The sequence below is a fragment of the Sus scrofa genome, chromosome 15 (genome assembly GCF_054392235.1).
Source record: "Sus scrofa isolate SSC_HxYL_T2T_F1_AM1 chromosome 15, Sscrofa_HxYL_maternal_Yorkshire_Landrace_v2.0, whole genome shotgun sequence".
Lineage (NCBI taxonomy): Eukaryota > Metazoa > Chordata > Mammalia > Artiodactyla > Suidae > Sus > Sus scrofa.
The window spans coordinates 101,336,428-101,350,268 of NC_139397.1; the positions used below are offsets into that span (position 1 = coordinate 101,336,428).

A 13,841-nucleotide genomic window follows, 5' to 3' on the forward strand; every position below is an offset into this window, starting at 1 on the left:
GCAGTGAAAAATTACCTCTGTAGCTGTTAAAAAGCTTTCAGATCTGATGAACAATGATAAAAAAAAATGAGTATCATGAAAGCAAACTTTCTGTATTTTAGGTTTCTATTTAAGTAATAAGAAAACATTGTATATAAACAAATGTATAAATAGACATAATATTTGGTAAAAAAATAATGAAATGCTCTTGCAGCTATTGAACATTATTTTTCTCCTGCATGCTATGTACTTATAGCATTTAAGCAACCATGTCATTACTGCTGTTTTTTCTTGTTCTTTTTTTATGTGAAAACATAGCCTTAACAAGTATCTTAATCACGTTCATTGGGACAGGATTAATTTAGAATTCATTTTGCAAATAAAATAAAACCTAGAGTTTAATGTAAGAATTCTTGTGGTTTTATAATATTTATACATTATAATAACTTATTATATGCCACACACTGTTCTAAGCACTTTTACATGAGTTTTGTATTTTTTTCCTGAGGATGATTTCTCTTGTGATCTTGTGCTATAGGTGAGGGAACTGAGATACAGAGAGGGGGACCTGCTGTATAGCACAGAGAACTCTACCCAGTATTATGTGATAACTATATGGGAAAAGAATCAGAATGGATATGTGTATATGTATGACTGGGTCACTTTGTTGTACAGCAGAAATTGTCAAGCCTTATAAATTAACTGTATTTCAATAAAACTTAAAATAAGGGGGGCAGGGCTCAGTGTAGCTCAGTGCTGGGGGTCAGGCCCTGACAGTCTGACTGTAGAACTTATAAGCTTAAGCATTCTGTTAACCAGCCTCTAAGACCCTGAAACTCTAAGCTTCTTCCTTACACAGATTTATCTGTACAATCCTGTACAGTGCTATGACAATGACAATGTTTTATAATTTTTTTCTCTCCAGTGAGAAAAATGTTTTTGGATAAGGAGTTTACTTATGTGATATGAATTAAGGAGCATGAAGGTTAGTTTTCAGAATTGCATTCTTTGCATTAAGAATTTATTTTCTGCCATTTAAATTCTTGAATAGATGTTGCTATTGGAGCTCCACAGGAAGATGATTTGCGAGGTGCTATTTATATTTACAATGGTCGAGCAGATGGGATCTCATCAGCGTTCTCACAGGTAGGATAGTGTTCCATTTTCAAAAGAAGCGTTGGTAATCTTTCTTAGAACGTCCAGTATTAACGTGAACCTATTTTTCTTAATTCGCTCTTTCAGATGCTTAATATAGTTTCATCATTTTCTCATAGTAACAGTAGATATTCTCACTTTTAAGGTTATTAATAACTCCTTGAGGGAATTCCAGTTGTGGGGTTAAGGACCCAACATAGTGTCCATAAGGATGCAGGTTTGATCCCTGTCCTCACTCAGTGGGTTAAGGATCCAGCATTGCCGTGAGCTGTGGTGTAGGTTGTAGATACAGCTTGGATCCTGCTTTGCTGTGGCTGTGGCATAGGTCTTGGAATTGACCCCTAGCTAGGGAACTACCATATGGCACAGGGATGCAGCCAAAAAAAAAGAAAAAAAAATTTAAAAACTCTTTGAAACCATTTTTTTTTTTCCATAAATGAGAGTTCTGGTTCATTTCCATTCTACTTTATCTTTCACCTAGTAAAGATTTCTCTCTGTATTTAATTAAATTTATGTTTTGAGATCTATCTTTACTATTCCAAATAAGCCCATTTGAATTTGGTTAACTGTGTCTTGCCTTGCGGCGGCAGCCCCACATTTCATGGAGATTACACAGGGAGGGCAAACACTTGTATGCTTCTCTGCTCCTTTCAGAGCAGAGCAATAAGATGAGAGCACCTTACTGAAGTTTACTCATCTAATTCTGGATTTCCTTCATATTTTGAAAAATTGGGGCATTTCAGTACATGGAAAAAACTACGTACTTATAGAAAGAAGAAAAAGATTTTCTAAAGATACTCTTGGGGAAACATTAGCTACTACTGTTATTTCTGATTAAGCAAAAACCAGTAAATGTTTCTCTATGTAACATGAAAAATATATACTTGTCTAGCAAAGAATGTTGGTTGTCTTAGAATGAATGACACATGCTTGTAAGTCAGTTTCTGGACATGAAATTAGGTACATGGACTAGGAAGCACATATCTGATTTGAGTTGCTAGGAAGCAGTCTGCCTAAAAGCGGTAAATGAGTAGCAGGCTCCATTAAGTGATTGTAGATGTCTCATTTTCCAGATTCCTTGTTTGGTTATTCATGTTCCTCAGGGAAATAACATATAGAGCCAGAAAAAAGACCGGAGAGAGAGTGCCAGGACTGTTTTAGGAGATGTATACTACATAATTTTCTCTCTGCTCAGAAAGTAATGAAAGCAGTTTTTTTTTTCTTGTCCCAAAGTAGATGTCAACTTCTCACTTCAAACTAGAAACTACTCTTTCTCTTAGACAAGTATATTTGACTTAACTACAAGGCATTTATTATTAATGCACTGGGGTGTGTGTCAGGGCTCATTATTTAACTAAATCATTGTTTCTCTGAGATGCTAGATGTTCAAACCCTGCTTTCCACTTACCTTATCTATTTTTCAGAGAATTGAGGGACTTCAAATCAGCAAATCATTAAGTATGTTTGGGCAGTCTATATCTGGACAAATTGATGCAGATAATAATGGATATGTTGGTGGGTATAAAATTTACCATGTTTTCTTTCTTTTTTTTTTTTTTTTTTTTTTAGGACTGTACCTATGGCATATGGAAGTTCCCAGGCTAGGGGTTGAATCTGAGCCGTAGCTGCTGGCCTACAGATCTGAGCTGCATCTGTGACCTACATCACAGCTCACCTCAATGCTGGATCCTTTAACACACTGAGTGAGGTCAGGGTTTGAACCTGTATCCTCGTGGATGCTAGTCTGGTTCTTAACCTGCTGAACACAACAGGAACTCCTACCATGTTTTATAAATTGAAATAAGCTGTACTGTGGATGCTGCTTTATTGTGAAGTATATAAAACTGGCAGGTAAAAGTCCTAATTTACTAGTGAATTTTTCCCTTCATTTTTAAGGCTTTTTTTGAATTCAGGGATGAGTCAGAAATAATTAAGTAATTCCTGAGCTTTACAGTCTTAGTTATTTAACATTTTATTCCTTGTTCTTGAAAAAATTAAAAGTGCTCATGAAAATAAATCAAAAAGGAGTTCCCATTGTGGCTCAGTATCCTGACTGGTATCCATGAGGATCTGGGTTTGATCCTTGACCTCACTCCCTGGGTTGAGGATCCAGCATTGCCATGAGCTGGTGAGCTATGGTGTATATCACAGACATGGTGGCCCTGAAATAAAATAAAATAAAATAAAATAAAATAAAATAAAATAAAATAAATCAAACATATGATGATGAAAAAAGAAAGAGGGTTTTTTAATGTAATTTGAAAGGCTATTTCTAGATGAATGTTTATAGTTTAAAAATTGAATTTTGTTAAGGCTGTCTTTATATCATATGTTTATATTTATATTATAAAGGGATGAATGTCATTGTAAATGATCAGATTCAGACAAATGTGAAATGAATCTTAAGATGTAAGCATATATTTTCTAATTAATTTTCTGTAAATAGTGTTTTGATATAGTCAAAAGGTGATATGTAGTTAAGTATTTATGGCAGAAAGTAATTCTCTTTGACTAATGATGATCATTAATCTGTGTTGTTTTTTATCCTCCAGATGTAGCAGTTGGTGCTTTTCGGTCTGATTCTGCTGTGTTGCTAAGGTAAAGTTGATACATTTCACTGCTTAATGACAATTGGGCTTAATTGTAAATAATGGGAGGCAGTTTTTAAAATCAGCAGTGGTGGTGACCTAATAACACTCTTTTTGGTACTCTGAAATTGAATCATTAAACTTTAAGATACTTTTTCCATCTTACATAGACATGTACTTAAACCATCAAAGTCAGTATTTTCAGAAATTTAAATGAAAAATTTCTGTTGATTCATACATGGAAATTAATAAAGTATATATACACAAACTGTTTATAAAGTAGATTCATGAAATTACTTGACCAGTAGAAACTGACAAAATAAATGTAATTGTCTTCTTAAGGAAAAAATAATTCTGCTATTAATATTGCTAATTTTATTTCATTCTTAGGACAAGACCTGTAGTGATTGTTGAAGCTTCTTTAAACCATCCTGAGTCAGTAAATAGAACACATTTTGACTGTGTTGAAAATGGATTGCCTTCTGTGTGCATGAAGCTAACACTCTGTTTCTCATATAAGGGCAAAGAGGTTCCAGGTTACATTGGTAAGGGGCCCTTACAGAATTAATGCCTGGTGCACTATGCACTTCACTCATACATCTCATGGTCATCTTTTAAGCCCTTTCTGTACTTCACCGTGGAGGTTTTTAGGGCAAGAGACAGCAGCTACCTGATAACCTTTCTCCATCTTCTGGATTCTTGCTTTGTTCTAACCAATGAGTTGAACATGTTAAGTTGTTTAGAGATTAGGGCAAGAAGCAAAGCAAGGGTATCACTTGCTATGTTATTTAAGGTGAAATAACCGAGCTTAATCTGCAAGATCCCTTTAGAATAGAAAGAACATTGCCACACTTCCTCCCCTGTTTTGCTGAAACAAGGTTCTTAAAAGCCTTGAGCTGGCTTATGATTCTTTTCTTCAAATTCTTTCCTGTTTGAGTAATTGAAGAAGCTTCTCTGGAGTCTAGATCTTGGTTCTAATTTCCATAAATAACATGCATCTCTTAAGGTTTTACCGTGACTGTCAGCTCTTAAGAGTCATGCCCATTTGCCTGTAGATGGGCAACTCTCAATTATCTCCTGTGGAGAAAGTCATTTTGATATGGCTCATCCACCACTGGGATTAGTCCCAAATCACATATGTGTGATTTTATAAGTTTTACATTGTTTCTAGCTGGTTAATGTTTCTAATTATGTTATATTTAAGCTAATATTAAAATAACTGCTAATAAAACTAGCCCATGGTAGGAGAGAAGCATTCCTGAGTTTACCATTTGGACATTAATAATTCTTCAACTTCATGGGCCCCACAAGACCTATCAAGAGTTGTTTATATCCATGACCTGCAGGCTGTAATCTAAACATGAAGGGTACCAAGTATTTATTGAACCAAACAATGCATCATGTAACAGAGGCCTCAGTCTAAAGTAGCCTGTAATAAGAAATACAGAATGAGCCTGGTATCTCTACTTCAGATCAGACTCATTTTTAATAGCACTGTGCAAAAGCCATCATGAAAGATGCAGTGATGGGACAGTGGGCAAAACCTTCATCTGGTTATCGATTAGAGAAATGGTATCGATTTAAGGACATGACTCTAGTAACACAGTAACATAGACAGCTGATGGATTATCTGAAAGATACACATTAAATAGAACTATTTTCCTTTGTGGAAAATCAGAGCTTGTTGTACTACCAGTTCCGTTGTGACCAAATATTTCTTCAAATGGTTGAAAACAAATATATGAAAAGCATAAATAATCATAGCATTGTTACAGAAGCACACTTTATGGCTGTCATAAAATGACTTTGGGGAGAAATAATTCACATCATAAACATATTTAATGAAACCAGGACATTTTGCCTTTTGCTATGAGTGGATTTTTATTTACCCTTCTTTCATATACTTATCTGAACTCAGGGTAATGAATTTGTAGATGGCTGTTTCAACTGCAACTCCATCTCTGAGGCATTGAATCTCAATTATTGTCATTTCAAAGCCAATTGATTTGGACTTTATTTTCTAAATAAAAGAATGTTGAAAGATTTATTTGAAGTTTGTAGGAATGGCGTAGGTTTTATATTTATGTTTACTTGAAGTAAATAGAAAAAAAATCCTTCCAGAAGAATAAGTTACTCCTAAAATGAGAAACTATATAAGTTATTTGAGGAATTATATAAATTATTTTAAATATCACTTATGAATTATTGCTCCTATATAATTAATGGTATCTCAGCAGACTTTTAGATGCAGCTTGTTTTGCAAAGAACCCTTTTATTTTCAAGTTTTCTCTTAAAGTATAATTGAAAACCTTTGTACTGATTCGATTGATTACATAGTTGAAATGTATTAGTTTCAAGTGTACAACGATTCAATATTTGTGTACATTGCAAAATAATCACCAGAATAAGTCACCATACATAGTTGTAAATGTCTTGTTTCTTGCAATGAGAACTTTTAAGATCTGTTCTCCTAGCACTTTTCAAATATCCAATACCGTGTAATTAGCTGTCGTCACCATGTTCTGCGTTACCCCACGGCTGATCTGTTTCATAACTGGAGCTTTGCACCTTTTGATCCCCTTCACCCGTTTCACTCGCCCCCACCTCAGCCTCTGACAACCACCACTCTGACAAAGAACCCTTTCAGATTCAAGAACCAGCTCTTTCTTCCTTGGTAAGATCAGGCGTGGAATTTTTTTGGTGGTTGTAAATTTTCCTTCATTTTCTTCCTTATCAAAGATCTTCTTTAGCAGATGATTATTTACTAGGTCAGATCTGAAATAAGTTCTTAACAAACCACCAGAATATTTATTGAGAGAAGATCTATCTGTATGTGTTTATTTTTGCACAAATTAGCACTAGAAGATCAAACCAGAAATCAATAAAAACAAGGAGAAATAATCAGGGTCTGGGGCTGGAGAGGGGATGTCTGTTGAGTCAACTGTTTATATAGGTTTAACTTTTAAACCATGTGTTCACTTTACATGAAAATAATCAGAAAAAAAAAAAAAAACAGCAACCCCTCAAATTGGAAACAAATGGAAATACATGAACCCAACCATTTATGAAATTAGTTCTGTAACCACACAAAATAGAATTATTCCAAGTGACATTTGAGCATAGTACTCTTTCTGTACTTCCTTAGCCAGATGTTCTTAAGGACAAAAGGACAGAAAAATCTGAAACTTTACTCAGAACTTTTATTATTAGTAAAAACTTTGGTTTTGTAGTTTTGAAATGTTTATATATAGGAGGATTAAGCAAGTAGCTAGAAATGTTAATTTTAAAAATAGAAATCTAGAGAAAAGCTTATAATTCTTTTTCATAATTTATAAAAATTTTTGAAATTTGCATTTTAAGTTCCTTCTTTTATGTTTCCAGTTTAGTTTTTAGAAAGCTATTTAATGAAGTTTAATATATTTCCAGTATTGTATATAACTTGATTGTTATCACTTCAAAAATAACAAAACAAATGCCTTTAGATAATAATATTCATTACAATTCTCTCTACATTTCTGCAGTTTTGTTTTATAACATGAGCCTGGATGTGAACAGAAAGGCAGAGTCTCCATCGAGATTTTACTTTTCTTCCAATGGAACTTCTGATGTAATTACAGGAAGCATGAAAGTATCAAGCACACAAGCTACCTGTAGAACACATCAAGCATTTATGCGGGTAACATAAACTCATTTTTGTTAACAGCTATGTACACTTCAATATTATTAGCACATTTAAAATCTTCTTCATTGGTATCTTTTTATAAATCATAATTTATTTATTTATTTATTTATTTATTTTTTATTTTCCCACTGTACAGCAAGGGGGTCAGGTTATCCTTACATGTGTACATTATAATTACAGTTTTTCCCCCACCCTTTCTTCTGTTGCAACATGAGTATCTAGACATAGTTCTCAATGCTATTCAGCAGGATCTCCTTATAAATCTATTCTAGGTTGTGTCTGATAAGCCCAAGCTCCCGATCCCTCCCACTCCCTTCCCCTCCGATCAGACAACCACAAGTCTCTTCTCCAAGTCCGTGATTTTCTTTTCTGAGATGTTCATTTGTGCTGGATATTAGATTCCAGTTATAAGTGATATCATATGGTATTTGTCTTTGTCTTTCTGGCTCATTTCACTCAGCATGAGATTCTCTAGTTCCATCCATGTTGCTGCAAATGGCATTATGTCATTCTTTTTTATGGCTGAGTAGTATTTCATTGTGTATATGCACCACCTTTTCCGAATCCAATCATCTGTCGATGGACATTTGGATTGTTTCCATGTCCTGGCTATTGTGAATAGTGCTGCAATGAACATGCGGGTGCATGTGTCTCTTTTAAGTGGAGTTTTGTCCGAATATATGCCCAAGAGTGGGATTGCAGGGTCATATGGAAGTTCTATGTATAGATTTCTAAGGTATCTCCATACTGTTCTCCATAGTGGCTGTACCAGTTTAATTCCCACCAGCAGTGCAGGAGGGTTCCCTTTTCTCCACAGCCCCTCCAGCACTTGTTATTTGTGGATTTATGAATGATGGCCATTCTGACTGGTGTGAGGTGGTATCTCATGGTAGTTTTGATTTGCATTTCTCTTATAATCAGCAATGTTGAGCATTTTTTCATGTGTTTGTTAGCTGTCTGTATATCTTCTTTGGAGAAATGTCTATTCAGGTCTTTTGCCCATTTTTCCATTGATTGATTGGTTTTTTTGCTGTTGAGTTGTATAAGTTACTTATATATTCTAGAGATTAAGCCCTTGTCAGTTGCATCATTTGAAACTATTTTCTCCCATTCTGTAAGTTGTCTTTTTGTTTTCTTGTTGGTTTCCTTTGCTGTGCAAAAGCTTTTCAGTTTGATGAGGTCCCATGGGTTTATTTTTGCTCTAATTTCGATTGCTTTGGGAGACTGACCTGAGAAAATATTCATGATGTTGATGTCAGAGAGTGTTTTGCCTATGTTTTCTTCTAGGAGTTTGATGGTGTCCTGTCGTATATTTAAGTCTTTCAGCCATTTGGAGTATTTTTGTGCATGGTGTGAGGGTGTGTTCTAGTTTCATTGCTTTGCATGCAGCTGCCCAGGTTTCCCAGCACTGCTTGCTGAATAGACTTTCTTTTTCCCACTTTATGTTCTTGCCTCCCTTGTCAAAGATTAATTGACCATAGGTGTCAGGGTTTTAAAAGCAAGTGTTACCCCCTCTTGAACTAGTTGACCTGTTGTTCCAGAGTCAACAGTGTTAGATAATCCTGAGACCTGGATAATTCAAACTTTACTTTTTGCTTCTTCTTTATTTCACATTTATCGCATTGGACTGCATCATTGTTTTGAAAGATTTTCCTTTTCTTCTCCACAATTGCCATTGTCCCATCCCTGTGTGTACACTTGCCTAGAAATGTGCATACCAAGTAGCTCTGCTGAGCCTCACATGGACTCCTGGGAGATTTTGGCAGAGGGCATGGAGTGGGGAGGCAGGGAAGTTGGTTTTGTTTTTCATGTGACTTTAATGAAGCAGAATCCAACAAGACTCTTTTGGATTGTGTCTTTGTCTCTGTGCCAGCATTGTCAGTGATGTCAGTGGGAACTTGCACAGTTGTAACATGGTGGGGATCATCTGTGGGCCAGGACGGCGGTTCTCATGATGGTTTGGGGTATGTCTGCCAAAGCATAGCCGATTTCATGTTTCTTTTATTAAAACACTCATTCCCAAACTGATCATCACGTTCCTTGCATTGGTCACATTTTATCATATGAAGCAGTGCCAGGTCTTTTTCATTAGGGAATGGTATACTTCATCAGAAAATGTATTGTCACAAAAAAGCCAAACTATTCCCGGGAGCCCTTTCTGGGATTTCAAATAGTAGCTTCAGCTTAGAACTTAATTTTCCCTTAGATGCTTATTCCAAGCAAATGCAAACAAGCATCAGGGCTGTTAAATGCTAAGAGCAATAATCCCTGTGCTATTTCTTCATTTCCCTTAACAGTTTTTATTGTCGTACTAGACTAAAGCTATTAGCTGCTTGAGAGCCAAAGGTATAGAATGATATTAGTGTAACCATCATTGATATGGAAGGGATTAAAGAGAGTTTGTTTAATTCTACATAGTTGATTTTACTTAGATTAATCATTTTTAGAGACAAATATTGAGACCATTTTGAAGGCAATAAAAGGACCAGCGTTAGATATCCATAAACATATTGTGTTAAATTTGTGTAAATGGCAGCAAATTGATCTGATTTATTTAGTCCTTTTTTCCTGGTATTTTTCCTATGCCTAAGCATTCATCAAAAGTGTACACTTTCTTCAGAATGAATTTGTACTAGAAATGACAATTTAGCAGAGGTTTGTGTTGGTTGCATGTATACTTGTATACTTGGTGTGTTACCATGGTAGTGACAACCACAGGTTGCAGGCATGATGTTGGGCCCTCCTGTCAATTTCAAACAGAAGCACTTACCTCTGGGATTGATACATAGTATAAAGACTTTTTTTTGAAAAAGTGATTGTTTCTTCCAATATTTTTTTTCCTTCCTAAATTACCTTGCTTTGGTTTGGGACATTTTAAAACTCACACATAGAAAGGCAAAAGGCTACTCTAGCATTCACCCTTGCAACAAATCCAAAAGTGGGTATAAGAACCACAGAAGCAACTACCCCAACCTTGAGTTTTTGTCAAGGAACAATAGCTGTTGCTGAGGAGGAGATGAATACATAATGAGTGTGTTTTCCACCCCTACTGGCACGGAACCCGAGGCATTTGGAAACGTGAACTGGACTGTTCTTTTCCTCTATAAAATGTGTCCAGTATCAGGAATGTTAATACACATATGCATTCTACTTCAGAACCCCTTGCAATGAACTGTGGTGATGCTTGTTAATTATGTACTCAGCCCTCACTTCTCAGAGGACTCCATGCCTGCTAGTGGGATATGTTTGTTTTGTATAGTTCCTGTTGGCTATACTAATTAATTAAACTCCACTTCTCCATCCAATTAATTTAATAGATAGTGAGTACCTATGCTGTGTCAGCTTCTGTTTGAGACATTTATATAGGTCAGTGACTGAAATATAAAAAGATGAGGACCTTTATAGAGCTTATAGTCTAATGTGGTGAGATGAAACATAGTGTAACAAAATGTAAATTCTGCAGTATTTTAGAGGAAGGTATGTGTGATGGAGAAAGGAAAAGAGAGCAGAATACAGGAAATTAAAGAGTGCTGGAGAAGGAGTGAAGAGTACAATTTTAAATAGGATGGTCAGAGGGAGCCTCATTCAGAAAGTGACATCTGAGCAAAGACTTGAAGGAAGTGAGGATATCTGGGACAGTGGTTCTCAGCTTTAGCCTGCAGCAGCATCACCAGGAAGGCTTGTTAAAACACACATTACTGGGCCCTACCTGGAGTTCTTGATTCAATAGGTCCTCAGTGAGGCCTGAGAATTTGCATTTCTACAAAGCTCCTAGGTGATGCTGATGCTGCCAGCTTGTGAGATATACTTTGAGATTCCTTGATCAAGTAGGGAACATTATGGAAAGAAGAGCTGGGTAAAAAAGCCTCAAGACAAGAACATGCCTGGTTGTTTTAAATAAACACGAGGAAGCCAGGATGGCTGGAAAAGTAGCAAGGGGGAGAGTAGTAGAAAGAGTCAGGTCTTTGTGTCTGTTTCTGTTTTTTAAATTCTGCTGTATCATTTGTATTAGATTCCACATATTAGTGATCTAATATAATATTTGTCTTTGTCTGACTTCCTTTACATAGTATGATAAGGGAAAATATTCGGAGGGAAAGAATAAATTGGGGTTGGTATTGATATATACACACCATGGTATATAAGATAGAGGGGTAACAATTACTGTATAGGAAACAAATTGTTATATAGGAAATTTACTCAATACTATGTAATAACCTACATGGGAAAAGAATCTGAAAAGGAATGGATATATGTAGATGTATAACTGATTTATTTCACTGTACACCTGAAACTAACACAACTTGATAAGTCAATATATTCTAGTGAATTTTTTTTTTAAGAGTCAGTTCTCATAAGACCCATGACTTTTTCTCCAAGTTAAATGAGGACCTATTGTAGTTTGGGGCAGAAAAATGACATGATCTGACTAATAAAAAGGAATAATCTTACTGTTGTTGAGACCAGACAGTAGGTGACCACAGGCTGACCCAGGGAGAAAAGGATGGATCCAGTGAAGGAGGTAGCAGTATATATGTTGAGAGGAAGCTGAAGATAGACGCTACACAATTTCCTGACAGATTGGATCTCTAGCATCTAAGAAAGAGAGTCTCCAAGGTGACTCCAAAGTCATTAGCCCAAGCAATGGAATGAATATAGTTTTCAACAGCAGGGCAAGGGAAATAACTCTTGAATGGAAAGTGTTGAAGTTCAGTTGTGGACTGGCTGAACTGGAGAGACCTGTTTTACTTTCAAGTGTAAATAGCAATTAATCATTTATATCTACTCATCTGAAGTTGGGAAGAGGAACTAGAAATATTACAGTGCATTTCGGCATATGAATGGTTTTGAAAGCCATATGAGGTCATCACAGGAGGAGAAAAGAGCCAAAGTCTGCACTGTGAGTGACACAATGTGAAGAGATTAGAGAGAAGAGAAAACTTAACAGAGAAGATGAGAAAGACTAGTCAGTAAGAAAGAAAACCAAGAGCTTACTTGTGGCATCCTGGAAGTGAAATGGATAAAGCAGGGCAAGGAGAAGAGAAGGACAATGCTTTCACTGCTGCAGCTTGGTCAGATAAGAGGAGGACTGAGGATTGATCATTGGATTTAGCAATGTAGAAGCTGTTGGTGATCATGATGCCAGCATTTCAGAAGAATAGAGCAGGGGAAAAAAGGAGAGGAATTGGAGACAGAGTATAGGTTATTCTATCGCAAATTTTTTCTCCAAAGGGGTCCAAAGAAAAAGAGTTGGGAGCCATTAGCTGACAAGGGACATGGAGAAATCTTTTTTTTTTTTTTCCTAAGATAGGAGGAATAGCATGTTTTTGTGCTGATGAGTGTGTCCCAATAGAGTGAAACATTTATGATATAGATGAGAGGAAAGGATAGTTGGAGCAGAGTTCTTGAGAAGGCAAAGGGTATGGGATTAATTGTGCAAATGAACGGATTGATACTAGATAGGCACATACAGAGTTCATTTGTTTATGAGCTTGCAGATGCTGGGCAGATGTGGTTGGAAGAACTGGAAGTTCTCTTCTGATTGCTTTAATATTCTCAGGGAAATAAGAATCAAAGTCATTTGCTTCAGTCAGAATGGGAGAAGTGGTGCTTAAGTTCGGGAAGAAGATGGGAAATAGTCTTCTAGGAGAGTGGAGGAGTGACAAGAGGAAAGGTGAGGGATGGTGGGAAATGTTGAATTGGAGGTCTTGGTGCCTCCAATGATGGTCACTGGATGATCATCCAGCAGATAATTAGCAAATTTTTGGCGTTAAATATTAGAAAGTACCAGAAAGATCTCATCAGTATTACAACATGTAAGAAGAGCCAATTACGCTTGGTCTTGCTGGCTTGGATTCCAATCTAGGCCTCAGTCTTACCTTTTCCCACCCTAACCCATTCCCCACATTGACACGAGAGGGGCATTTCGACAACACAAATCTGATCATATTCTTTGCTTAAAATTCTATGTGAGAACCTTCCCATCCCCCCTTCAGGTGTAAATTAGGTGGCCCTCCCTCTTCTGTACTTGTGTGAGTGTGTGTCAAAATGCTCATCCCCCAACACAGGTGTGGACTTAATAGGTTATAGACTACGACATGGGCTCTGACTTTCAGTTTGGTATTCCCATATTCTGCCTTCTACAGAGAGGACCCATGAATAGATATCTTCAAATGTTTGTTTATAATTTAATGTCATTTTTCATTGAGTAAGGTAGTATAAATATTTCTGGCCTCACTCTTTAAATTCCTTCACTACATAAACACAGTAGGAGGATGTGGGCCTATAGCTCAGTTTTCAAGTTGGCCAAATACAAATTTCTATGAAAGTCAGACAAGAAGGCTGACTTTGTGTAATTTCAGGCATATGCTAATTTGCATGCTTGTGGGGGCCCTATTTTATATAATTGTCCATAAAAATGTGGCATGGAATCTTCA

General features: G+C 36.3%; 1 protein-coding gene across 2 annotated transcripts in view; it reads left to right on the plus strand.

Moving 5' to 3' along the window:
• The window catches only part of ITGA4 (integrin subunit alpha 4), a 253,762-nt gene that overhangs the window by 206,500 nt on the left and 33,421 nt on the right, over positions 1-13,841 (plus strand). For both annotated transcript variants that reach the window (XM_085000022.1, XM_085000021.1), the window contains 5 exons: positions 1,031-1,125; positions 2,559-2,649; positions 3,687-3,732; positions 4,113-4,267; positions 7,244-7,398. In XM_085000022.1, coding sequence (XP_084856148.1) covers positions 1,031-1,125; positions 2,559-2,649; positions 3,687-3,732; positions 4,113-4,267; positions 7,244-7,398 — 542 coding nt within the window. The remainder of the gene's footprint in view (positions 1-1,030; positions 1,126-2,558; positions 2,650-3,686; positions 3,733-4,112; positions 4,268-7,243; positions 7,399-13,841) is intronic.